The sequence below is a fragment of the Heptranchias perlo genome, chromosome 2 (assembly GCF_035084215.1).
Source record: "Heptranchias perlo isolate sHepPer1 chromosome 2, sHepPer1.hap1, whole genome shotgun sequence".
In the NCBI taxonomy this organism is placed as follows: domain Eukaryota; kingdom Metazoa; phylum Chordata; class Chondrichthyes; order Hexanchiformes; family Hexanchidae; genus Heptranchias; species Heptranchias perlo.
The window spans coordinates 133,275,385-133,299,921 of NC_090326.1; the positions used below are offsets into that span (position 1 = coordinate 133,275,385).

Consider the following 24,537-nt stretch of genomic DNA (forward strand, 5'->3'; position numbering starts at 1 on the left):
ATCTATCTTCCCTTTCTTAATCAATCCTTTCGTTACTTTTTGCTGTCTTTTGAAGACTCCCCAAACTTCTATCCTCCCACTAAGTTTGGCTACCTTATATGTCCTTGTTTTTAGTCGGATACTATCCTTAATTTCTTTACTTAGCCACGGGTGGCTGTCATTTCTTTTACACCCTTTTATCCTCAGTGGAATATATATTTTTTGAAAGTTGTAAAATAACTCCTTGAATGAACACCACTACTCATGTACCGTCTTACCCTTTAATCTATTTTCCCAGTCCACTTTAATCAATTCCGCTCTCATACCATCATAGTCTCCTTTATTCAAGCTCAGTACGCTTGTTTGAGAACCAACCTTCTCACCCTCTAATTAGATATGGAATGTAACCATGTTATGGTCACTCATTCCAAGGGGATCCTTAACTAGGACATTATTAATTAATCCTGGCTCATTACACAGGACCAGGTCCAAGGTTGCTTGCCCCCTTGTAGGATCAGTTACATACTGCTCAAGAAATCCATCCCTAATACACTCAATAAACTTTTCCTCAAGGCTGCCCTGCCCAATTTGATTTGTCCAGTTAATATGATAGTTAAAATCCCCCATAATTATAGCTGTTCCCTTATTACATGCCCCGATTATTTCCTGATTAATACTTCTTCCAGCAGAGTTGCAACTATTAGGAGGCCTATATACTACGCCCACTAGTGTTTTTTCCCCTTATTATTCCTTATCTCTACCCAAACTGTTTCATTATCCTGATCCTTTGTCCCAATATCATTTCTCTGTATTACAGTGATTCCTTCCCTTATTAACATAGCCACCCCACCTCCCCTTCCTTCCTGCCTGTCCTTCCTGATTGTTAAATACCCTGGCATATTTAATTCCCAGTCATTGTCACCCTGCAGCCATGTTTCTGTAATGGCCACAAGATCATACCCATACATAGTTATTTGTGCCGTTAACTCGTCCATTTTGTTACGAATGCTACGTGCATTCAGATAAAGAACTTTCAAATATGTTTTGTGACACTTAGTTCCTGCTTTTTCCTTTTTTAACACTTTACCTTTTACTCCATACCTTCTGTCCCTTCCTGACACGCTTTCCTCTGTCTCCCTGCTCAGGTTCCCAACCCCCTGCCACAGCTTTGATGCTGGGTTAATCGCCTTACGCCTTCTAGTTTTTATTTTATCTGTCGTGCCTAAAGTACACTTTCTTTCCGCTGCTCTACGCTTTTCCCTCTCACTTGTTCTTGAACAACTGTTTGTACTATTTGTATTGTAGATTTTCCCTGGGTCTTCCCCTCTCTTGCTGCTCTCAATTTTATTCCCTTCTGACTCCCCGCTCAGGTTCCCATCCCCCTGCCACTCTAGTTTAAACCTTCCCCAACAGCACGAGCAAACACCCCCGCGAGGACATTGGTCCCGGTCCTGCTCGGGTGTAACCCGTCACGCTTGTACAGGTCCCACCTTCCCCAGAACCGGTCCCAATGTCCCAGGAATCTAAATCCCTCCTACCTACACCATCCCTGCAGCCACGCAGTCATCCTGTCTATTCTCCTGTTCCTATACTCACTAGCACGTGGCACCGGTAGTAATCCTGAGATCACTACCTTTGAAGTCCTGCTTTTTAATTTATCTCCTAACTCCTTAAATTTGCTTTGCAGGACCTCATCCCTTTTTTTACCTATGTCGTTGGTACCAATATGGACCACGAGTACTGGCTGTTCACCCTCCCCCTCCAGAATGCCCTGCAGCCTCTCCGTGACATCCTTGCCCCTAGCACCAGGGAGGCATCATACCATCCTGGAGTCACGTTTGCGGCCGCAGAAACGCCTATGTGTTCCCCTTACAATTGAATCCCCTATCACTATAGCCCTGCCACTCTTCTTCCTCCCCTCCTGTGCAGCAGAGCCACCCGTGGTGCCCCGAACCTGGCTCTTGCTGCATTCCTCTGATAAGCCATCTCCCCCAACAGTACCTAAAGCCGAATATCTGTTTGAGAGGGAGATGGCCCCAGGGGACTCCTGCTCTACTTGCCTAGTCCTTTTGCTCTGCCTGGCGGTCACCCATTTCCTTTCTGCCTGCGTAATCTTTACCTGCGGTGTGACCACCTCACTGAACGTGCTATCCACAATAGTCTCAGCATCGTGGATGCTCCACAGCGAATTCACCTGCAGCTCCAGCTCCGAAAGACGGTTAGCCAGTAGCTGCAGCTGGACACACTTCCTGCACACATGGTCGCCAGGGACACTGGTAGTGTCCATGACTTCCTACATAGTGCAGGAGGAGCATATCACGGGTGCGAGCTCTACTGCCATGACTTGCCTTAGACTCTCAGACTCTCCTCCGGCTCTAGGTCTCTCCTTTTATACTGTGCTCATCTCTCGGACTCTCCTGCCTCACCTGCGAAGTCGCACAGTAGTTGTCTCTTTTTGCAGGTCTGCTGCTGCTTTTATTCCCCAATCTCAGTCTTCTATTCTCAGGTCCACTGCCGCTCTGGGGAAAAAGTTAGGAAAAGCACGGCAAAGCAGCACCTCCTTTCCCCACTTCACCAAACTCCCACACGTACCAAACTCTCCTTCACACTGTGTTGTCCGCACACCGTGCTGTTCGCACTGACAGGCCCCTGTATTTCTACAGTTTGTGACTCAGATGAGTCAGGCCTGCCCCACCTTCAAGTACCAGTTGAATCTAGCTAACCAATTAATTTGCTGCAGCAGCTCTCTCTGCTGAAGCCTGACAGAAACTTAAAAATTTAAACTTTAAAATTGAACTTAAACAGTTGAAAGCAATATGCACTAGATTTTAAAGAGATTAACCCTTAAACTCCCACAAGAGATTAACCCTTAAACTCCCACACGTACCAAACTCTCCTTCACACTGTGTTGTCCGCATACTGTGCTGTTCGCACTGACAGGCCCCTGTATTTCTACAGTTTGTGACTCCTATGCCTGATCCTTGCCTGATCACCCATGCCTGATCCTTGCTGTTATGTGCCAACTTGTCCTGCAGGATGAAAGTAAGTGTGTAATGTGTGGCCTAGTGAAAGGTTGTAAAGATGTGCCTGTTAGCGTAGAATATTGTTGCTGGTGAGTGAAAGATGGCACAGGTATGAGGAAGTGAGGGGAATAATTGTGAAGACAGTAGCAGGTGTAGAGTGACCAACTAGCAGAAGAAAGAGGCTCAGTGATTGGAGGAGAGTGATGGGCAGTGGGGGAGGGAAGGCTTGAGTGCTGGGGCTACAGTTGATGCATGGTTAAGGAGAGAGTAAGAGACATGTGAGTAGGAGTCTTACCTTAGTAGATCTGGTCAGATCATTGATTTTTTTTGGCATTGTAGCTAGGTCCTGGACACTATGCTCCTCGCATTCACCTGCACTGCCACCTCTGCCCATTGGTGCCTAGTAACTTGCCTTGGATCCCTATCTCTCATCCACTGGAATGAGCAGATCCCTCCTTTTGGTCACCTCCTCTGCCAACACCTTCAGACCAGCATCTGAAAATCGAGGGGGCCTTTTCTTCATCTGTCGTGTCCAGTATTCAACTCCAATTCATATGAAAGCAGCTAAAGTGCATCTTGCCTTTATAAGGTACAGGCTGCCTTTAAATGGAGTCACTGCCTCCACATTAGCCTCCCCCATTCTCCCCCAATCAGCGATCTAACAATATCTTTTTTTTATTCATTCATGGGATGTGGGTGTTGCTGGCAAGGCTTGTATTTATTGCCCATTCCTAATTGCCCTTGAGAAGGGGGTGGTGAGCCGCCTTCTTGAATTGCTGCAGTCCGTGTGGTGAAGGTACTCCCATAGTGCTGTTAGGTAGAGAGTTCCAGGATTTTGACCCAGTGACAATGAAGGAACAGCAATATATTTCCAAGTCAGGAAGGTGTGTGACCTGGAGGGGAATGTGCAGGTGGTGGTGTTCCCATGCGCCTGCTGCCCTTGTCCTTCTAGGTGGTAGGCAAGTTTGGGAGGTACTGTCGAAGAAGCCATGGTGAGTTGCTGCAGAGCATCTTGTAGATGGTACACACTGCAGCTACGGTGCACACCGGTGGTGGAGGGAGTGAATGCTTAAGGTGGTGGATGGGGTTATTTACCAATAATTAGAGCATGTAGCACTAGCAGCTAGCCAATTCTAACCTGTGTCCTGATCGTGCTGCCCGTTTCGTGTCTGTATCCAATGCTAGTTGAATTTCTCCTCCTAAATCTCAAAGTGATGCTATTATTCCAGCAAGCTTAAGCCTCACAAATGTAATTATTCACAAGATGAAAGAGTTGCACCAATGTCTTATTCATTGCAATGGTACAATGAATGTATTTTATCGTAATGTTTTTGTAATTTTAACTAAATACCAAAATATTCCACTGGCTATATAAAGTATAGTATGTTCAACCTATTGAAAACAATTTTACAACACCAAGTTATAATCCAACAAATTTATTTTAAATTTCACAAGCTTTCGGAGGCTTCCTCCTTCCTCAGGTGAATGGTGTGGAAATGGTGTGGAAATTTCCACACCATTCACCTGAGGAAGGAGGAAGCCTCCGAAAGCTTGTGAAATTTAAAATAAATTTGTTGGACTATAACTTGGTGTTGTAAAATTGTTTACAATTGTCAACCCCAGTCCATCACCGGCATCTCCACATCAACCTATTGAAGTAAGAGAAAGGTTTTGGAAGTTTTGAAGCTTAACTATTGTAGCTTTCAAATGGCAATTCTACAGTAAACTTTTATAGTACAGACTTGGGTGTCCTATCAGGGTGCTCCTGAACCAAATACTTTGCTAAATATATTCATACGGATAAAATCTGTGTGTCAAATCCAAATTGAACTAAATTCCTGACAGTATTTTAACACGTGAAAATTATTACCAAGTCCCAGTTTTGTTTCTAGGATATATATTTATCCTGATATATCCACGATTGTGTAACATTTCCCAACTTATTGCATATATACAGTTTTAATATATTATTTTTGGGTATAGAAACATAAGATTATTGCAAAAATCTACCTATGTACCACAGAACAGGAAACATCAACTATATCATTACCTTTCAACTCGATAATACATTAGAGGTGGCCAAATTTTACCAGTTCTCAGCAAGTGTTAATGAATTGAACCGAAAGGTGAGGTAACCGGAATGGTGGGTAATCTCTCAGTGCAGACAGTTCTAATTTCGAATCAGTTATACTGTAGTTGACATGTTTTATGCATTACATGATGTAATCCAAATGTAAAGGTCTATGTTATGAAAATCATTTTCTATAATTTATTCCTGTCTTTTCTTACAGAATATTGAGTTTGCTGAGTTGAAAGTCTTGGGACCAAAGCTTCAGTTCTAACTTTTATTATGGCTTGGTGGCAGACAGACTGTATTGAAAAGCCTCTCTGTACAGCATTCAGGAGACTGGGAGTTTGTGTTGGTCAAAACCCCTGGTGGTTCTTGCTGATTCCTCTGTTTGTTTCTGGAGGAGTAGGGGCAGGATTTTGCTTCTTTGCTCAAAATGAAAGCAATAACATAGAGGATCAGTTCACACCTATTAACGGACCAGCAAAGTCTGAAAGAGAGTTTATTAAAGAACATTTTCCAACCAATGATTCTCGATCCTTCTCCAGGCAGAGGCTTTACACAGAGGGGACATTTGCATCTTTCATTGCTGTTTCAAAAGACGGCAATATCCTTACAAAAGCATCATTTGAAGAGATTCTATCACTTGATGAAAAAGTCAAAGCCTTTCAATTTTATGACAATGGCACTGCCTACAATTATTTTAATCTTTGCGCCAAAATAGGTGGCACTTGCTTCTCAAATGCACTCTTAGATTTGATAAAGTATGATCCCTACCTGGTTGAGAGCACAAATATTTCTTACCCAAAAGCAGGTAATGCTTTTATTGCTATTACAGTGGGTGGTGTTGAGTTAGATGGAATTGGAACTGTTATCAAAAAGGCAAAAGCTTTTAGGCTGCATTATCCTTTAAGAGAAGATGATGAAAAAGACAAGAGACTCAGTTTACTGTGGATTGAGAAGTTTCTTAGTGAATTCCCAAAGGACCTTTCACACTCAAGACATATTGAGGTAAGGATTTGAAATAAGCACAATGAGCTATGTTGGAGGACCCCTCACTTCCCCCAGCAGAATTTGGCCTTATGCTGCGATGGAAAAAAAAATCAACATTTATTTTCCTGTCATATTTTTAAAATCACTGTCATTCCCCGTAAATGTAAATTTGTGATATATCGAAAATAATAATAAGCTTGAAAATTTTACAAACTCTTTTTTCAATTCTTTAGACAGCAAAAATTTGTAACTTTAATCACATTACAATGAGAAATGGTATAGGGTTGTGTAAAATTAACAAATTGAGGTTCTGAAAATGGCCATACTGTCCACATACTGTTGCCTCACTTACCTGAAATTGTACTTGTATTTCATCAAGCTATTTTAACTTTAGCAATAAATGTTTTGGAAATCAGATGTACCGTTCTCTAAGTGAGTGCTGCATTGTTTTTAGTGCATACAATGTTTGCATCATGCGAGACACTTCTAAAACAATGAGTCAGGATAGGTCAGGTCAAAATTAACTCTTGTTAGTATGTTTTCAGCAAGGCAGAGTTAGTCATCACTTACTCATCCAGGATTGTCGTATCAGATTGTGAGAAATCTATGACTTTGCCATTGACATATCCAATATAATTTCTCCAGTTTCTTCTGTGGTCCTCTCACAAAGGGTAACAGAAATCTGGAATTCTCTCCCCCGAAAGGTGGTGGATGTTGGGCCAAGTGAAGCTTTCAAGACTGAGATCGATAGATTTTTGTTAGGTGAGGGTATCCAGGAATCATAACATCATAGTATGTTACAGCACAGAAGGAGGCCATTTGGCCCATTGTGCCTGTGCCAGGTCTTTGAAAGAACTATCCAATTAGTCTCACTCCCTGCTCTTTCCCCATAGCCCTGTAAATTTTTTCCCTTCAAGTATTTATCCAATTCCCTTTTGAATCTGCTTTCACTACCCTTTCAGGCAGTGCATTCCTGATCATAACAACTCTGAGCTGGCGGTCCAGCTGAAGAGGAGCCCAAAAGGCAGGTTTATCTTTATTTTTATGAACCACTCCGCTGGGCTCCATGAAGGTTCACTAGATTTATTCCTGGGATGACAGGGTTGTCCTTTGAGGAGAAATTAAGTAGAATGGGCCTATACTGTCTGGAGTTTAGAAGAATGAGAGGTGATCTCATTGAAACATACAAGATTCTGAGGGTGCTTGACGGGGTAGATGCTGAGAGGCTGCTTCCTGGCTTGAGAGTCTAGAACTAGGGGGCATAGTCTCAGGATAAGGGATCGGCCATTTAAGACTGAGATGAGGAGGAATTTCTTTACTCAGAGGGTTGTGAATCTTTGGAATTCTCTTCCCCAGAGGGCTGTAGATGCTGAGTCGTTGAGGATGTTCAAGACTGAGATAAATAGATTTTTGGGCTCTAGGGGAATCAAGGGATATGGGGATCGGGCGGGAAAGTGGAGTTGAGGTCGAAGATCAGCTATGATCTTATTGAATGGTGAAGCAGGCTCGAGGGGCCGTATGGCCTACTCCTGCTCCTATTTAAATTAAAAACAGAAAATGCTGGAAAAGCTCAGCAAGTGAGGCAGCATCTGCAGAGAAAGAAACAGAGCCGATGTTTCAGGTCGAAGACCTTTCGTCTGCACCCTCTCTAAGGCCTTAACATCCTTCCTAAAGTGTGGTGCCCAGACTTGAACACAACACTCCACCTGAGGCCTATCCAGTGTTTTATAAAGGTTTAGCATAACCATCTTGCTTTTGTACTCTATGCCTCTATTAATAAAGCCAAAGATCCCATTATGGTTTTTTAACAGCCTCCTCAACTTGTCCTACCACCTTCAAAGATTTGTGTATTGAATATGGTGCATAGGCAGGTAAATGGGAATGAGGTACAGATCAGCGATGATCTAACTGAATGGTGGAACAGGCTTGAGGGGCTGAATGGCCTACTTCTGTTCCTATGTCCAAGGAGCCAAGTAGGTCAAATTCATGATTGCTCTAGTTTCTGCAGATTCCTATTGCTAGGGCAACATATGTAGTGCTTTAAAATATTCAGTGCCGTATTCTGAGAAACATCTCAAAGCACTTCACACAGAGTACTTTTGAGGTGCAGTCGCTGTTATGTAGGCAAACACAGCAGCCAATTTGCTGACAAGATCCCACAAAGCTCCAGTAACCCACCATTCAAAGAAATGTTCCCTAACCTCACTCCTCTTAGTAACAATTTTAAATTGATGACCCTTCATCACTGACTCCCCAGACGAAGGAAATAGTCTTTCCTTATTCACTATATCAAAACTGTCCTAATTTTTAAAAAACCTCTATTGAATCTCCCCTTTCTCCAGAAACGGTCCCAGTATCTCTCTTCACAACTATAGCTTCCCATCACTGGCAATATCCTGGTGAATCTACATTATATGCTCTCTATGGCTTTAATGTCCTTTCTGTAATGGGGTGTCCAAAATTGTACACAGTAGTCTAACTGGCCTAACAAGCCATAGAATGATACAGCACAGAAGGAGGCCATTCAGCCCATTGTGCCTGTGCCGGATCTTTGAAAGAGCAATCCAATTAGTTCCACTCCCCTGCCCTTTCCCCATAGCCCTGCAAAATTTTCCCCTTCAAGTGTTTATCCAATTCCCTTTTGAAAGTCATTATTGAATCTGCTTCCACAACCCTTTCTGGCAGTCCATTTCAGATCATAACAACTCGCTGCATAAAAAACATTCTCAACTCGCCACTGATTCTTTTGCCAATTACCTTAAATCTGTGTCCTTTGATTACCGACCCTTCTGCCACTGGAAACAGTTTCTCCTTAGTTACTCTATCAAAAACTTTCATGTTTTGTTGTATCATTAATTCTTTACTCCTGTCCTCTGTTTATAAAACCCAAAATGCTGCTGGCCTTTTTTTTTATAGCTTTAACTACCTGCACTTCCACTTTCAGGGAATTATATATTTTAACCCAGGTCTCTCTGATCATTCATACTCTTCAGTGTCTTTCCATTGAGTGTATTCTTCTATTCCTTGCTTTTCTTCCAAAAATGTATTACTTCACACTTATCCGCATTAAATTGCATCTTCCATCTATCTGCGCTTTTCACTAACGTGTCAATGTCTTTCTGAAGTATTTTGCAGTCATTTTACTGTTTGCCAAACCCCTACTTTTTAAGTCATCTGCAAATATTGAGATTGTGCTCCACATGCCCAAGTTCAAATCATCTATATATACTGAATGAAAAGCAAAATACTGGGGATGCTGGAAATCTGAAATAAAACAGAGTTAAAATTTCAGGTCAATGACCTTTTGTCAGAACTGGACAGAGTGAAAGATTTAACAGTTTAAGCAAGTACAGAGCCAGGCAAAAAGTGTTGGGGGTGGGGGCGCGTGGTGGAGGGAAGGGGAGGGGAATAAAGAACAAAAGGGAAGGTCTGTGATAGGGTGGAGTGCAGGAATGATTAAATGATAAAAGGGACATTAGTGCAAGGCAAGGAGGGTGATAATAGGACAAGTAAAGAAATAAAAGATGGGTCTAGAGGAGCTGTAAATGACAACACCAGAACCATTACCAGCACCTGCTGTATGAGAAAATGGGAGCAGTGTTATGATCTGAAGTTATTGACATCAATGTTGAGTCCAGAAGGTTGTAAAGTGCCTATCTACATATACTGAGAAGCTTTGGAACTGTATTACCAAGGAGCATACAAACGCAGATATTGAGTCCTTAGGCCATTACTTTCTAGCTAGGATTACCTGTAGGGGATAAGGTTATCCCTGCTAGAGTAAGAAGCTTGTTTAAATGATTTAGAGAATCCCTCCCAAGTCCTAAATTCCTACTGGCAAACTGAAACACTGGTGTGGTTCCTCTTCCAGATAATAAGGGATTTAGGATTTTACAATAACATGAACATATTTATTCATTGAATTGTCTTTTGTTTCTTTTAATGCCTTCATTAAAGTTTTACTTAAAGGCCTCAGGCTCTCCCAAACCCTGAGCTGTGACTTGATATTTATGCCCAAGCTGAGACCTGTGAGCTGAGTTTGGATTGTGCAGTCCAAACATGTGCAGTAATATCCTATGAATGGAACAGCACCCAAGGGTGTCCTCTCATTTGCTATTGTACATTCAGAAGCATTTGGTTATTTGATGGTGTGTGAATGACTTTTTTTTCACTGAATTACAGGTTTCACATTTTACCTCTGTCTCGAGGCAAGAAGAGTTTGAAAAAAATTCCAAAAGAATTATTCCTCTTTTTTCTGTCACATATTTGCTTTCAATATCCTTTTCCATCTTGTCTTGTATGAGGTAAAGTTAATTTCTAAGAAACTTGCAATACACTTTTATTCCATAAGTATTTGACACAAAATGTAAAAGCTTGTTATTTTACAGAAGGTATGCCATTTATTTTCAGGCTTGATTGTGTGAGGAATAAGGTCTGGGTCGCTGCTCTGGGAGTCATATCAGCTGGATTAGCAGTACTAACGGGCTTTGGATTTCTGCTGTATTGTGGGATGTCATTTGCCATCAACACTGCCAATGCACCCTTTCTAATTCTAGGTCAGTATCTCCTTGGTAATTTGTGCAATATCATTGTTCATCAGGCAAGCTGGTGCCTAAACTTTGGTCTGGCAGATTTTAGAGACATTTTTGGCAGTAAATTGGTAGTACAATGCAAACTGACAGTATTTCAGCCATTGCAGGTGCCTGTGACTGAAACCTACCCTGAACAAGAGACACTGCAGTGACATAAATACTGGACTATAATTTAACATTGATACATCTCCACATACAATTGAATGTAATGTTACATGACAAACATAAGTAAAGCACTGCATTGTATTTATGTTAATTAGCATATCTTTTATAATTTATACATGCTACACAAAGTCCAGGCTTAAAGTTACTCATTTTTTCCTTCTGCAAATGGCCAACCCAAAGCAACAAAACCATAAAATCCATCCCATAGGTGATATAGAAAATAAAAGCAAGTTTGAAATTGCATTTTCATTCATCCTCTAGTTTTCCCACAAGACATTACCAGTAACAGAAGCCACCATTCTATCCATGTTGCCAATCAAACTTTCCCAGATAACTCTACACATGAATTGCTATCGATCCCCCACAAACTTTTCCAAAGTCCATCATTGTGTGAATGGGGAGGAATCATCTCCAGAAGAGACACAGGGGTCAATTTTCGGATGGCCGAGCGGGTGCATTCATGGCGGGGGTGGGGGTGCTCCTAAAATTGGGGATTCCCGGAGCGGGTCCAGAGCCTGGCTCCAACCCGCCCACTTCCGGGTTCCCCAATGACGCGAATCGGTGCGTGCGCAGCCCCCACATGCGGGTCTCCCTACAGCAATCAAAGCCAGCGGAATCACACATAAGATCATTATCTGGATACTTGGGGCCCGATTTTACCAGGCCTGCGGGTTTCCGGCGGGTTGGGTTTCGGGAGCGTGGTCAACACGCTCAGTGAAATTAGTGGGTTGCCCGCGCGATCGTAGCAGGCAACACACCAATTGGATCCAATTACCTGCTCCTCCGGGCTCCGCGCTGCTGGTCTGCGCGTCGGGCGGGCTGCCTCTGCCACCAAGAAGGCCTGGCTCGAGGTGGCAGAGGAGGTCACCTGCACCACCAACATATCGCCCACCTGCATACAGTGCAGGAGGCGCTCCAATGACCGCAGTAGGTCAGCCACAGTGAGAACACGTAGTCTTTCCCCTACACTCCGTCTGCCACAACGCTGCCCCCACCCCACATCTCCTTCGGCACCGCCAACACCACTCTGTCACATCACCCCTCATACCCACTCAAACCCCATCCTCATCTTACCTGCATCTACTCACCTCGCGAGTACTCACCCCGCCACTAACACGCAACCCAATCCTCATATAATCTCATGGCTCTATCCCATACGCACCCTGTCGTGCATCTCCCTCACGGCCAGCCTCACTCAACCTGCCACCACCTGTGCTGCAGCCACAGGGCATGCATCACATATGTGCAGTAGGCAGCGTAAGGCAAACGTGTCGTGAGCATGAAGGGGATGCACAAGGGTGTTTGAGGGTTTGTCATGGGTGTTACCTATATTGAATTTCAGAACAACTCACATCACACATTATATTGGCACCACCACTGCCATGTCTCTGCGAATCCTGTCTGTTTTGTGCAATAATGCCCGCTCCTGGGTATCACTATGAGGACCCACCACTGATGCCACCCATTGTATCACTGCAGAGTAGGTGCAGGTGTATTTGCAGGGCTCTTCCGCGCAGACGACTGAGAGACATCGGCGGTGTACCCGGCTGCACCCTGGAAGGATGCGGAGGAGAAGTTGTGGAGGGCAGTGGTGACTTTGGCAGCGACAGGTAAGCAGATGGTGCTGGGGCCAGCCAGGAGCAGCTCGGCATGAAAGAGGCTGCAGATGTCCACGACTACATGTCGAGTGAATCTGCGCCTCCGTGTGCACTGCTGCTCGGAGAGGTCCGGGGAGCTGCGCCTCGGTCTGTGGACCCTGTGGCAAGGGTAGTGCCCTCTGCGACGCGTCTCTCTCTGCGGTAGCCCTCCCTCCTGCTGTACAGGTGGATGTGTCACAGCACTCTGTTGTGGAGCTCCACGTGTCAGAGGTGGACGGCGTGGATGGCGAGGCTGGTGATGCTGTTCGCCCTCCGAGGGGGTCATGACTGCAGCTCCGACGGCCCCCATCCGCAATATGTACATCTGAGGGGGTCCGCAAGGTAGGCACATGTCTCCGGACCCCGGGGTGAGTGTGCAGGTTGGTGACTTTGACCGTCAGGAGGGGGGTGGTGGAGGCCACACTTTGTCCTAAGTGACAGAGCGGCCTCCTGCAATGGGTGAGGGTCTCCCCCCCCCACCTGTCAAATGGACCTTTGCAGCTGCCACAGGCTGACGGCTGCAACACGTCCAGTTCAACTAGGACTGTTCCCCCAGTGTGTGACACTGTCCCATGTTTCTCCAAAATCACACACAGCCCCTTAATCAGGTCAGTTAATGACCTGAACAAGCAAAATAAATACACTCAAGTGACATCCCGCTGGCTTTAATTGCCTGCGGGATTCCCACCAGCGGAGGCTACGCACGAACCCCCGCACGTCATCGGGGAACCCGGAAGTGGGCGGGATCGTGGCGCGATCCGGTCACGTGCCTGGATATCGGGATTTTCGGGGCCCCCCCGCTGGAAACGCACACGAAACCCGCCGGTAAAATTGAGCCCTTGAGGTCGTTTACAGACCTCATTAGTTGGAGATTTTAGGAGGATTCGGATTTTGGAAAACCCAGAGCGTGTTTCCCATGCTGGAGGAAACACTCCCTGTTTAAACAGACGTGTTGCAGCCAGCAGCCAGTGGCAGCTGCAGAGGTCCATTTAACAGGTGCGGGGTAAACCCTCATTCATTGCAGCAGGGCACTCTGTCACCTCAGACAAAGTTTTGCCTGCCACACCATTGTCTCCATACACCAAATTATTAAATCATACCCTAAACTCTGCTGTCCAAACACATTTACCTACTTTGTGGACCCCCTCACACTCACACCGTCAGGATGGGTTGGGGGGGGGGTTCCATAGCTGCATTCATCACTCCATTGGAGGATGAGCAACATCACCAGCCTCGCCAGGCATGCCGTCCACCTCCGCCATGTGGAGCTACACAACACAGTGCTGTGCAACAGGCACCTGCACAAAGTAGTCGTGCAACTACAAATACACCCATTGTAGGGTGACCCAATGGGTGGCATCAAGGGTGTTCTTGGAGAACCTCATGAAAGGGCATTATTGCACAAGCCAGTCAAGAATGGCCGAGATGTGGCAACAGTGGTGACAATATAATATGTAATGTGAATTGATCAGAAATCAAATATAAGTAAAAACCATGACAAACCCTCAAACACCCTTGTGCATCCCCTTCATGCTCACGACACGTTTGCCTTACGCTTCCTACTACACATATGTGATGCATGCCCTGTGGCTGCAGCACAGGTAGTGGCAGGTGGGGTGAGGCTGACCATGAAAGAGATGCATCCGAGGGTGAGTATGAGATAGAGCCATGAGATTGTATGAGGATTGGGGTGAGTGGTAGTGGTGGGATGAGTACTGGCGAGGTGAGGAAGTGCAGGTAAGATGAGGATGAGGGTTCAGTGGGTGTTAGGAGTAATGTGATAGAGTAGTGTTGGCAGTGCAGAAGGAGATGTGGGGTGGGGGTGGTGATGTGGCAGACGGAGTGTAGGGGAATGAGTAAGTGTACTCACTTCAGCTGACCTACTTAGGTCATTGAAGCGCCTCCTGCACTGTATGCAGGTGCGTGATATGTGCTGGTGACCTCCTCTGCCACCTCAAGCCAGGCCTTCGTGGTGGCAGAGGCAGGCCACTTCCTCCTGTCTGCCAGGGAGAAGATCTCTGTCCTCCTCCTCCTCCTCACCCTATCCAGTAAGACCTGGAGTGAGGCATCATTAAACCTGGGAGCAGCCTTCCCCCTGGGCTGCTCCATGCTGTAATTTTGGCTCCTTTCTGCAGCATCAGTCAGTGGAGGACTGCCCCTTTAAATAGGGCTCCTCCAGCTGACAGCCTGTGATGCGGGTGCACTGTCCGCCTGCTGAGCAGCTTTCTAGCGCGAAACCCGGAAGCCAAGGTAAGTGGCTTCAATTTACTTATGATCGCGTGGGGAACCCACCGATTTTACTGGGCGGGTTACCCACGCGCCCAGTCGACCCCCCGCTGGCAACCCGCCTCCCTCCTAATAACGGGCCCACAGACCCTCTGAACTTTCCACATTTTATTGTTAATTGCAGACCTCTTATTACTAAATCCCCTTTCTAACCAAGTAGTCTAGATTTGCGAGTCAACGTACCAACACGTTGGGCTGACATAGCCACATTAGCCATTTTGCTTTATCAAAAGGATTGCTTTGTCAAAGCATTTTCAAAATGGTAGGCACTCAATTCTGGAATGAGGCAGCTTATAGAACCTACTGATGCATATTAAACCACCTTTATGAAATAATAAATAACGCTTCCACTGGTCGGTGAATTGGCAACAAGAGGTTCTAAATTTAAGATCATTATCAAAAGAATTAAAGGACTGGTTCGGATAATTCTTTTTAAGCAGAGGGTTGTTAGGACATGGAATGCCCTATGGAAACAGCAGTGGAAGCAGAATCTATTAAAGTTTTATAAGGTAAGTAGATAAATATTTGAAAACCAAAAAATTAAAATCCGTATGGGGAAGGGGTATACAGAAAAAAATCCCAGACAGTTGGTACAGGTGTGATGGGCCAAATGACCTCTCTCACTCTATGCTATAACATTTTATGATTCTTTGATTCTATGGTCCATGGTAGCAATAATCTTCATTTAAGAGATTGTTGTTTGAGAAACAATTTGAATTCGTACTTGTGTAGTGGATAGATTTATTAAGCCATCAACATAGTACCTAGTTACAGTAAAAACTAAACTAAGGTACCAGATAGCAGGTGCTACAATGGAAATCAAAAAAGTTACATTGTTGCCAAGTAAGACATTGTAAGACCCTATTTGAAGTGACATGTGCAATTCTGGTCACCTAATCAAAGGAAGGATATTATTTACCCTTGAGGTACAACAGGGGTGAGCCACAAAGTGATAAAACTTATTTTCTTTAGAAAAGAGAAATATTTGAGGTGATCTAATTGAATTTTTCAGGATTATGAAGAGAGTTGACAAAATTAATCTGGGTTTATTTGTTACTATGTTGAAGGCTTCAAATCCCAGGAGACACAAATAAAAATTAGTGAAGTTAGGAGTAAGAAGGCAAATCAGGCAGGTCTTTTTCATTCAAAGTGTTATAGAGATGTGGAATAAGTTGCCAGAGGAGGCCACTTAAGCAGCCAATATAAATGGGTTCAAGAGGCAATTAGATGGAGAGAGCAAAGAGATTGAAGGATATGGGCCTATATTTTCCTCATGGTGTAAACCATTACAAAAAAGTTGGAGTGCATAAACTGGTGAGAAAATTTGTTTACATAAATTCCCTTGTGAGGGACAGTGCTGATATGTAAATAATGAAAGCAGAAAGAAAAAAAATTGTTAAGTGTTTGTTAAACACTTGCTAAAATGGGGGACATTTTTTCTGAACCATTTTGCATAAGCAGTTACTACTTTCCTCTACTTTGAAACAATTTGAAAAGGCAATATTGTCATCAAGTCAGACATGATGTTAATTTTTAAACAAAGGTGCAGCTATCCAGGAGCTATTTTCCTTTGTGTATAAAGTTAAGAAAAAAAGTTGTTACGAAACTCATTATAAGCTAATGACAGTTTAGTTCAACGATTTCTCTTTAGTTGTCATCCAGAGGAATATATAGCCCCAGATGTCAGCAGACCACACTAAGACCTCTGTTTCCCCATTACACTATTAAGAAATACAGATGCAAACTTATCACTAGAGTAGAGGCACAGTCCTCCCTTCCTGACTATTCCTGCAGATCACATGAAGGGCAAGGACATGCGAACACACAAAATTGATGGTCAGGAAAAGACAAGATGGTCCATCAAGCCTGCACCATACACCAAAATGGCTGGAACATCATGACTAGGCACTCCCTCCACCCCCCGCAGCACGTAATCTCCTGGGAGAGGCAAAAAACATGGATGCATTCCTCTCACAAGATTACAAAAGGATCAAATCTCTCTTGAAAGATTGCTGGAAAATAGTTCAATTCCTGGCTGCTTTAAGTTGATTCAGTCTGTCCTTCATTTCAATAGGCTGTAATAATTTTCTTCAATTAACTTTATTCCTAACAGAATTCTGGCAGGAACATCCATGAAAAATTGTTTACTAATGGATTATCCATTCACAGGTATTAACAACAGCAGAAAGTATGATGTAGCAATTTTAAGGAACAAAAGAAAGTATTGCAACCGTTAGTTGTGTAAAAATAGATTCTGTCCTCAGCTTGTGTCACTGTGCTCTTGTAGTTATCAAACTTTGCACCTACACTCAATAACAGTAAGAAACACTGCACTATACAGCCGTCTGCCAATCTATTGTATATTTGGCTACATAGCATGAGCTCAAAAAGAAAGTCATGGTAGTGCTTTTCTTTATAGAAATATTCTTGAATTAAATTACTAGAACACTACACTGAAAATATTAAAAGCTTAACAACGTAATGACTGATTTGTCATATGTTACACTTCTAATCTGCAGGTATCGGTGTAGACGATATGTTCATTATGCTCTCCAGCTGGCAAAAGACAAAAGTTCATGATAAAGTTGAAGATCGCCTAGCAGAGACATACGCTGAAGCAGCTGTTTCCATCACAATCACCACTCTGACTGATGTTTTAGCCTTTTATATTGGCGTCTTGACACCTTTTCGATCTGTGCAGTCATTTTGTGTTTACACAGGTACAACTGTTCTGTTCTGCTTCATTTACAACATTACATTTTTTGGAGCTGTTCTCGCATTGAATGGGAGAAGAGAAGCCAGTAACAGGCATTGGCTGACATTCAGAAAGGTTGAAGAAAATCATAAACCAGAAGAATCTAAATTCCATGCAATGTGTTGTGTAGGTGGGGCTTACGATCAGGAATCAGGTGCAGAATCAGAACATCCAGTTTATTTCTTCTTTAAGAAATATTATGGTCCATTTCTTACAAATCGATGGACCAAGGCAACTGTGGTGGTCCTGTATTTAGGATATTTGGCCGTCAGTATTTATGGCTGTTTACAGATCAAAGAAGGAATAGATCTCAGAAATCTGGCCTTTGATGATTCATATGTGATTAAATTCTATGACGATGAAAGTGATTTTTTCTCAGAGTATGGACCACGAGTCATGGTTTCTGTCACTGAATCTGTGGAGTATTGGAATTCCACCGTTCAGGACGAAATTGAAACCTGTATGGGCAGATTGGAAAACAACTCATATGTAGATCGTGAGCTGTCAGAGTCCTGGCTTCGTTCATACATTCACCTTTCTGAAATCGCCTCTACAGATATAAGGGAGAAAAATACATTCATAGGAAATTTATCTAAGTTGTTTCAGTATGTCCCTTCATTTAAACAAGACATTGAGCTCTCAGAAGATTATATGAGCATTAGAGCGTCACGGTTTTTCATTCAAATTGCGAATGCCAGTGATTCATTTGATCAAAAAAACATGCTGGTTGAATTAAGAAACTTGGCAAAGGAATGTAGAATCCCTTTACTAGTGTATCATCCTGCATTCATCTACTTTGATCAATTTCTTGTGATAGTGATCAACACAATCCAGAATATAATTATAGCAACTGTTGCCATGTTGGTAATTTCTTTACTATTGATACCTAATCCAGTTTGTTCTTTATGGGTAACATTTGCTATTGCATCAGTTTTAGTGGGTGTGGCTGGTTTTATGGCTTTCTGGGGTGTCAATCTAGATTCTATATCAATGATTAATCTGGTCATTTGTATCGGTTTTTCTGTGGACTTTACAGCTCATATTTCCTATGCATTTGTTTCAAATGATAAAACAAGTGCCAACGGGCGAGCTATTGATGTGCTGTACACTCTTGGCTATCCAATTATTCAGGGGGCTCTTTCAACAATACTGGGTGTTGTTGTGTTGTCTGTTGCAGAAAGTTACATATTCAGGACATTTTTTAAGATCATGTTTCTTGTCATATTTTTTGGTGCGGTTCATGGCATTGTATTTATGCCAGTGTTGCTGACATTTTATCAAGTTTGTGGCAAACAGAATAGTGGTCCATCACATGCACTTGAAAACAGTAAAGAGAGGAGCCAGAGCAGAAATGCCCACATCCATCAGTATGTTCATCATAGCAAAGTAAATGGAGCCATTTCCTGTGAACTGCTAGAAAGATAGCAGCAAGTGCCTGTTCTATTAGATCAAGAAGATCTGTAGCAACTTTATTAACACTTTCTTTTCTTAACTGTGAGCCCAGGACTTAAAGAAAGAAAGAACTTACTTGGGACCATCCTCTTTTTTCCCAAAGTTCTATAATATTGTCATTACTTGCATAAATTGAGATATTGACAAAGAAAATAAACACCCTAACCAAAAGTCTGAACAAGCCCTTATATGTCAAAAAGAATTAACTGTTGTAAAGGGCCAACTTCCAATTGCATAGGAACATGGGAACATAGGAACAGGAGTAGGCCATTTCGCCCCTCGAGCCTGTTCCGCCATTCAATGAGATCACGGCTGATCTGTGACCTAACTCCATATACCCGCCGTAGCCCCATATCCCTTAATACCTTAGGTTAACAAAAATCTATCAATCTTAGATTTAAAATTAATACTTGAGCTAGCATCAACTGCCATTTGCAGAAGAGAGTTCCAAACTTCTACCACCCTCTGCCTGTAGAAATGTTTCCTAACTTCACACCTGAAAGTCCTGGCTCTAATTTTTAGGCTACGTCCCCTAGTCCTAGACTCCCCATCCAGCGGATGTAGTTTCTCTCTATCTACCCTATCAGTTCCCTTTAATATCCTGAAAACTTCAATCAAATCACTCCTTAATCATCTAAATTCCAGGGAATACAAGCCTAGTTTGTGTAATCTCTCCTCATAATTTAACCCTTGAAGTCCAGGTATCATTCTAGTAAATCTACGCTGCACTCCTTCCAAAGCCAATATATCCTTCCTAAGGTGCGGTGCCCAGAACTGAACACAGTACTCCAGGTGCGGTCTAACCAGGGCTTTGTATAGTTGTAACATAACTTCTACCCCCTTTATTCTAGCCCTCCAGATATAAAGGCCAGCATTCCATTAGCTCTTTTGATTATTTTCTGTACCTGTCCATGACATTTTAATGATCTATGCACATGGACCCCTAATTCTCTTTGGAGCGCCATTGTTTCAAGCTTTTCACCGTTTAGAAAGTACTCTGATCTATCCTTTTTATGTCCAAAGTGGATGACCTCACATTTGCCTACATTGAAATCCATTTGCCACAGTTTTGCCCATTCACTTAATCTATTAATATCTCTCTGTACTTTTATGCTTCTATTTACACTGCTTACAACGCTGTCTTTCTTTGTGTCTTCGGCAAACTTGGATATGTGGCTCTCTATCTTTTCACTTAGTTCATTAATAAATACTTATTTATAAACAACTTGTTCTTCTTAAAACACAAATAGGCTATGTGGTCGTCCTCCCTACATTCCCACTGTGTTGAAATCTGCTCATTCTGCTTATTTATATTTTCTCAGGATCTCAAAGCTGTGGAGCTTTTTAGTTTCCTCAGTTTTTCTTTCCCCCTACAGGTTTGAAAAATCCCAGGTTGATAACACCTAACCAGTACTTCTTGATTTATTTATTTTCTACTACTCTTTTCAATTTTAGCATGCCCTCTATCATTTGGCTAGGCTCTTCATCTTGGTTCCTCAATCAAAAAAATTTTACTCTCCCAGCACTTTTTATGTAAAATATAAATATTTTTATAGTAAACCTTCAAATCGAAAAGTTTGTACATAATGAAGCAGATATGAAGAAGAATGAGAAAGTTTTTCATAACGTGCAGTGAGTATTGCACTTAGGATACAGATGTTCAAATAATAATTTTATAGGTGTACTTTGGAGTTTTAAAACATTTTCTCAGGTGGGACACTGGCAAGGCCAGATTTATTGCCCATCTCTACTCACCCTGAAAGGTAATAGTGAACCTCCTTCGATGTAATGATTGTACAACTGAGTGGCTTGATCGGCTACTTTAGAAGACATTAAGAGTCAACCACATAGTGAGGACTAGAGTAAGAGTCGCATATAAGCCAGAACAGGTTAGGGTGACAAGTTCTTTCCCTGAAGGATATCGATGAACCAGTAGGGTTTTACGACAAAAATAAAATGACCAGATTTATTGAATTCAATTTCATAACTTATACTGGTGGGAATTGATCTCATGATCTCAAGGGCACTCAGCCAGGGCATTAACTGACTACACTACCTAAATGTGAATGCAATAGGTAAAATTATATCAAATATCAAATTCGCTTAAAAATGTATCCCATAAACCAGAGATGTCCTTTCCTTTGAGGTTCAAATGATTTTTTTGTGGTGGTTTGGCAATTAGGATGTTAACAAACTTCACACCTTGGCAGACAAAGTGGCAATAGCTTGAACCTACTGGTTTCCTGACAGTCTAGTTGGTTTGACACCTGACAGTAATTGAAAGTTACATCCTCAATGTGTTTGTGAGCCTCGAAACATTTTTTTGTCTTAATTGCTTTGTCATTAAAGGGACTACGTAAAATCGGTGCTGTCAGCTCATTATCATGAGTCAGGTGTGTAGCCAGCTATTCATTGGCTGCACGCCTGTTTGGGGGTGGGGGGGAATCGGTTTTGACTGATGACACTTAAAAGCAGACAGCACCTCTTAAAGAGAGGTGTACTCTTGCTGCGGACAGCAGGGAACACTACTAAAGAGAGCAGTGGGTGCAAGACCTACTGCTCTCTTTAGTGTCTGGAACTCACTGCCTGGGAGGGTTGTGGAGGCAGGAACCCTCACAACATTCAAGAAGCATTTGGATGAGCACTTGAAATGCCATAGCGTACAAGGCTACGGACCAAATGCTGGAATATGGGATTAGATTAGACTGGGCTTGATGGCCGGCACGGACACGATGGGCCGAAGGGCCTCTATCCGTGCTGTATAACTCTATGACTCTATGACTCTAGATCGGGACCCCAGGATCTCTGATGTCACTTTGGAGGCTCTGATCCAGATGGTGGTCATGAGGAGGGAGATCCTGTTCCCCCCTGGAGTGCAGTGTGTCCTCCAGGCAACACCTCCGCCGCCAGTGGGAAGAGGTTGCAAAGGAGATTGCAAAGGAAACCCAAAGATGTTTTATAAATACATTAAGAGAAAGAGGATAACTAAGGAAAGAGTAGGGCCTATTAGAGACCAAAAAGGTAAACTATGTGTGGAGGCGGAAGATGTGGGTATGGTTCTTAATGAATACTTTGCATCTGTCTTCATAAAGGAGAGGGATGATGCAGGGATTGAAGTTAAGGAGGAGGAGTGTGAAATATTGGATGGGATAAACATAGTGAGAGAGGAAGTGTTAAGGGGATGAGCGTCTTTGAAAGTGGATAAATCACCAGGGCCAGATGAAATGTATCCCAGGCTGTTAAAAGACGCCAGGGAGGAAATAGCGGAGGCTTTAACAATCATTTTCCAAACTTTACTGGATACAGGCGTAGTGCCGGAGGATTGGAGGACTGCTAACGTTGTACCATTGTTTAAAAAGGGAACAAAGGATAGGCTGAGTAATTACAGGCCAGTCAGCCAAACCTTGGTGGTGGGCAAATTATTAGTATCAATTCTGAGGGACAGGATAAACTGTCACTTAGAAAGGCACAGACTAATCAAGGACAGTCAGCACGGATTTGTTAAGGGGAGGCCGTGTCTGACTAACTTGATTGAATTTTTTGAGGAGGTGACAAGGAGGATTGGTGAGGATAGCGCAATTGTTGTAGTCTACATGGATTTTAGCAAGACATTTGACAAGGTCCCACAAGGCATATTGGTCAAGAAGGTAAAGGCTCATGGGATCCAAGGGAATGTTGCTATTTGGATCCAAAATTGGCTCAGTGGCAGGAAGCAAATGGTAATGGTCGACGGGTGTTTTTGCAACTGGAAGGCTGTTTCCAATGGGGTGCCGCAGGACTCGGTACTAGGTCCTTTGCTTTTTGTGGTATACATTACCGATTTGGACTTAAACGTAGGGGGCATGATTAAGAAATTTGCGGATGACACAAAGTTGGACTGTGTGGTTGATAGTGAGGAGGAAAGCTGTAGACTGCAGGAAGATATCAATGTACTGGTCAGATGGGCAGAAAAATGGCAAATGGAGTTCAATTCGGAGAAGTGTGAGGTAATGCATTTGGGGAGAGCAAACAAGGCAAGGGAATACACAATAAATGGGAGGATACTGAAAGTCTTGGCGAACGTCCCTTCCTCAACCAACACCACCAAAACTGATTATCTGCCTATTGATTCATTTGCTGTTTGTAGGACCTTTCTGTGTGGAAATTGTCTGCTGAGTTTTCCCACCTGACAACAATTGCACTTCAAAAGTAATCCATTGACTGTAAAGCAAGTCCAGACATCCTGAGGATGTGATAAGGCATCGTTTAAATGTAACTTCTTTCTTTACTCTTCATGAAATAGAAGTAATTGATTCAAGTTTGCTTGCTTAACTTTGCACACAATGGACTCTGCTGAAACGTACTTAATTGAGTGGGTTATTGAGATTGCTTCCTAAATTGTGTTTCAGATTAATATACAACATGACTTGTGGCTTGGCCTGCGCTGAATGATAACATGCTTTTCTTATGTAACAATAAAAATTGTCTTCGTTTTCACATAACTGTGTCCATTACGGGTGTGAGGGCCTAAAAAGATGAGCTATGAACCCTGTTACAACAGGTAATGCATGCAATAGTCAGCAGAACAGGTTGCAGTGTGATACTACTTTTATTGCCAAATACCATCTGAAAACATTTCTTTCAAATAGAGAGTATGGCTTCACTGCAATGATACAAAAATAAATTACAAAGAAAATTCATCGGGGTAAATTTTCATCTTCACTCCATGGGTGGTAATCTGGCAAAATCCGCCCGATTTTCATTCCATTGATTTCTTCGTGGTAGAGGTTGCAGTGGAGAGAGGTGCTGTTGAAGTAACCTTGCTGATTCAACGCAATGCATCCAGTGGATTGTACGTACCGCAGCCGCAGTGAGGAGGAAGTGAATATTGAGTCCAGTGGTCGGGGCACTGATCAAGCAAACTGCTCTGTCCTGGATAGTACCGTGCTTCTTGGGTGTTGCACCCATCCAGGTGAGTGGTGAGTATTCCATCACACTCCTGACTTGATCCTTGGTGATGCTGGAGAGACTTTGTAACCATGGTGTTGATATGACTGGTCCACTTCGGTACCGGTCAATGGTGACACCCAAGATGTTGATGGTGGAGGACTCAGCAATGGTGGTACCATTGAAGGTCAAGGGGAGATGGTTGGGCTTTCACTTGTTTAAGGTAGAAGTGGTGTGAATATTACCTACCACTTGTTAGCCGAAGCCTGGATGTTGTCCAGGTCCTGCTGTAAACGGACATGGGCTGTTTCATTATTGGAGGAGTTGTGAATGTAGCTGAACATTATGGAATCATCAGTGAACAACCCTATTTCTGATCTAAGTGATGGAGGGAAGCTCATTGATGAAGTAACTGAAGACGGTTGGGCTGAGGATGCTTCCCTGAGGAACTCCTACAGTGGTCTCCTGGGGCTGTAATATCTGGCCTCCAACTTCAACATCCATCTTCCTTTGTGTTAAGTATGATTCTAAAAACAGGAGGATTTTCCTGTTGACTCCCATTGACTTCAGTTTTACTGGGTCTCCTCAGTGCCATACTTGGCCGCGTGCTACCTTAACGACGCGGGCAAATACTCTCAACTCTCCTCTGGCATTCAGCTTT

At 43.1% G+C, this 24,537-nt stretch overlaps 1 protein-coding gene across 1 annotated transcript in view; it reads left to right on the top strand.

Moving 5' to 3' along the window:
* The window catches only part of LOC137344200 (patched domain-containing protein 3-like), a 39,043-nt gene extending 15,612 nt beyond the window's left edge, over positions 1-23,431 (top strand). The window contains exons 2-5 of the mRNA XM_068007167.1: positions 5,294-6,081; positions 10,246-10,367; positions 10,474-10,619; positions 17,263-23,431. Coding sequence (XP_067863268.1) covers positions 5,353-6,081; positions 10,246-10,367; positions 10,474-10,619; positions 17,263-18,923 — 2,658 coding nt within the window. The 5' untranslated portion in view covers positions 5,294-5,352 and the 3' untranslated portion in view covers positions 18,924-23,431. The remainder of the gene's footprint in view (positions 1-5,293; positions 6,082-10,245; positions 10,368-10,473; positions 10,620-17,262) is intronic.
* Positions 23,432-24,537: the final 1,106 nt, after the last annotated feature.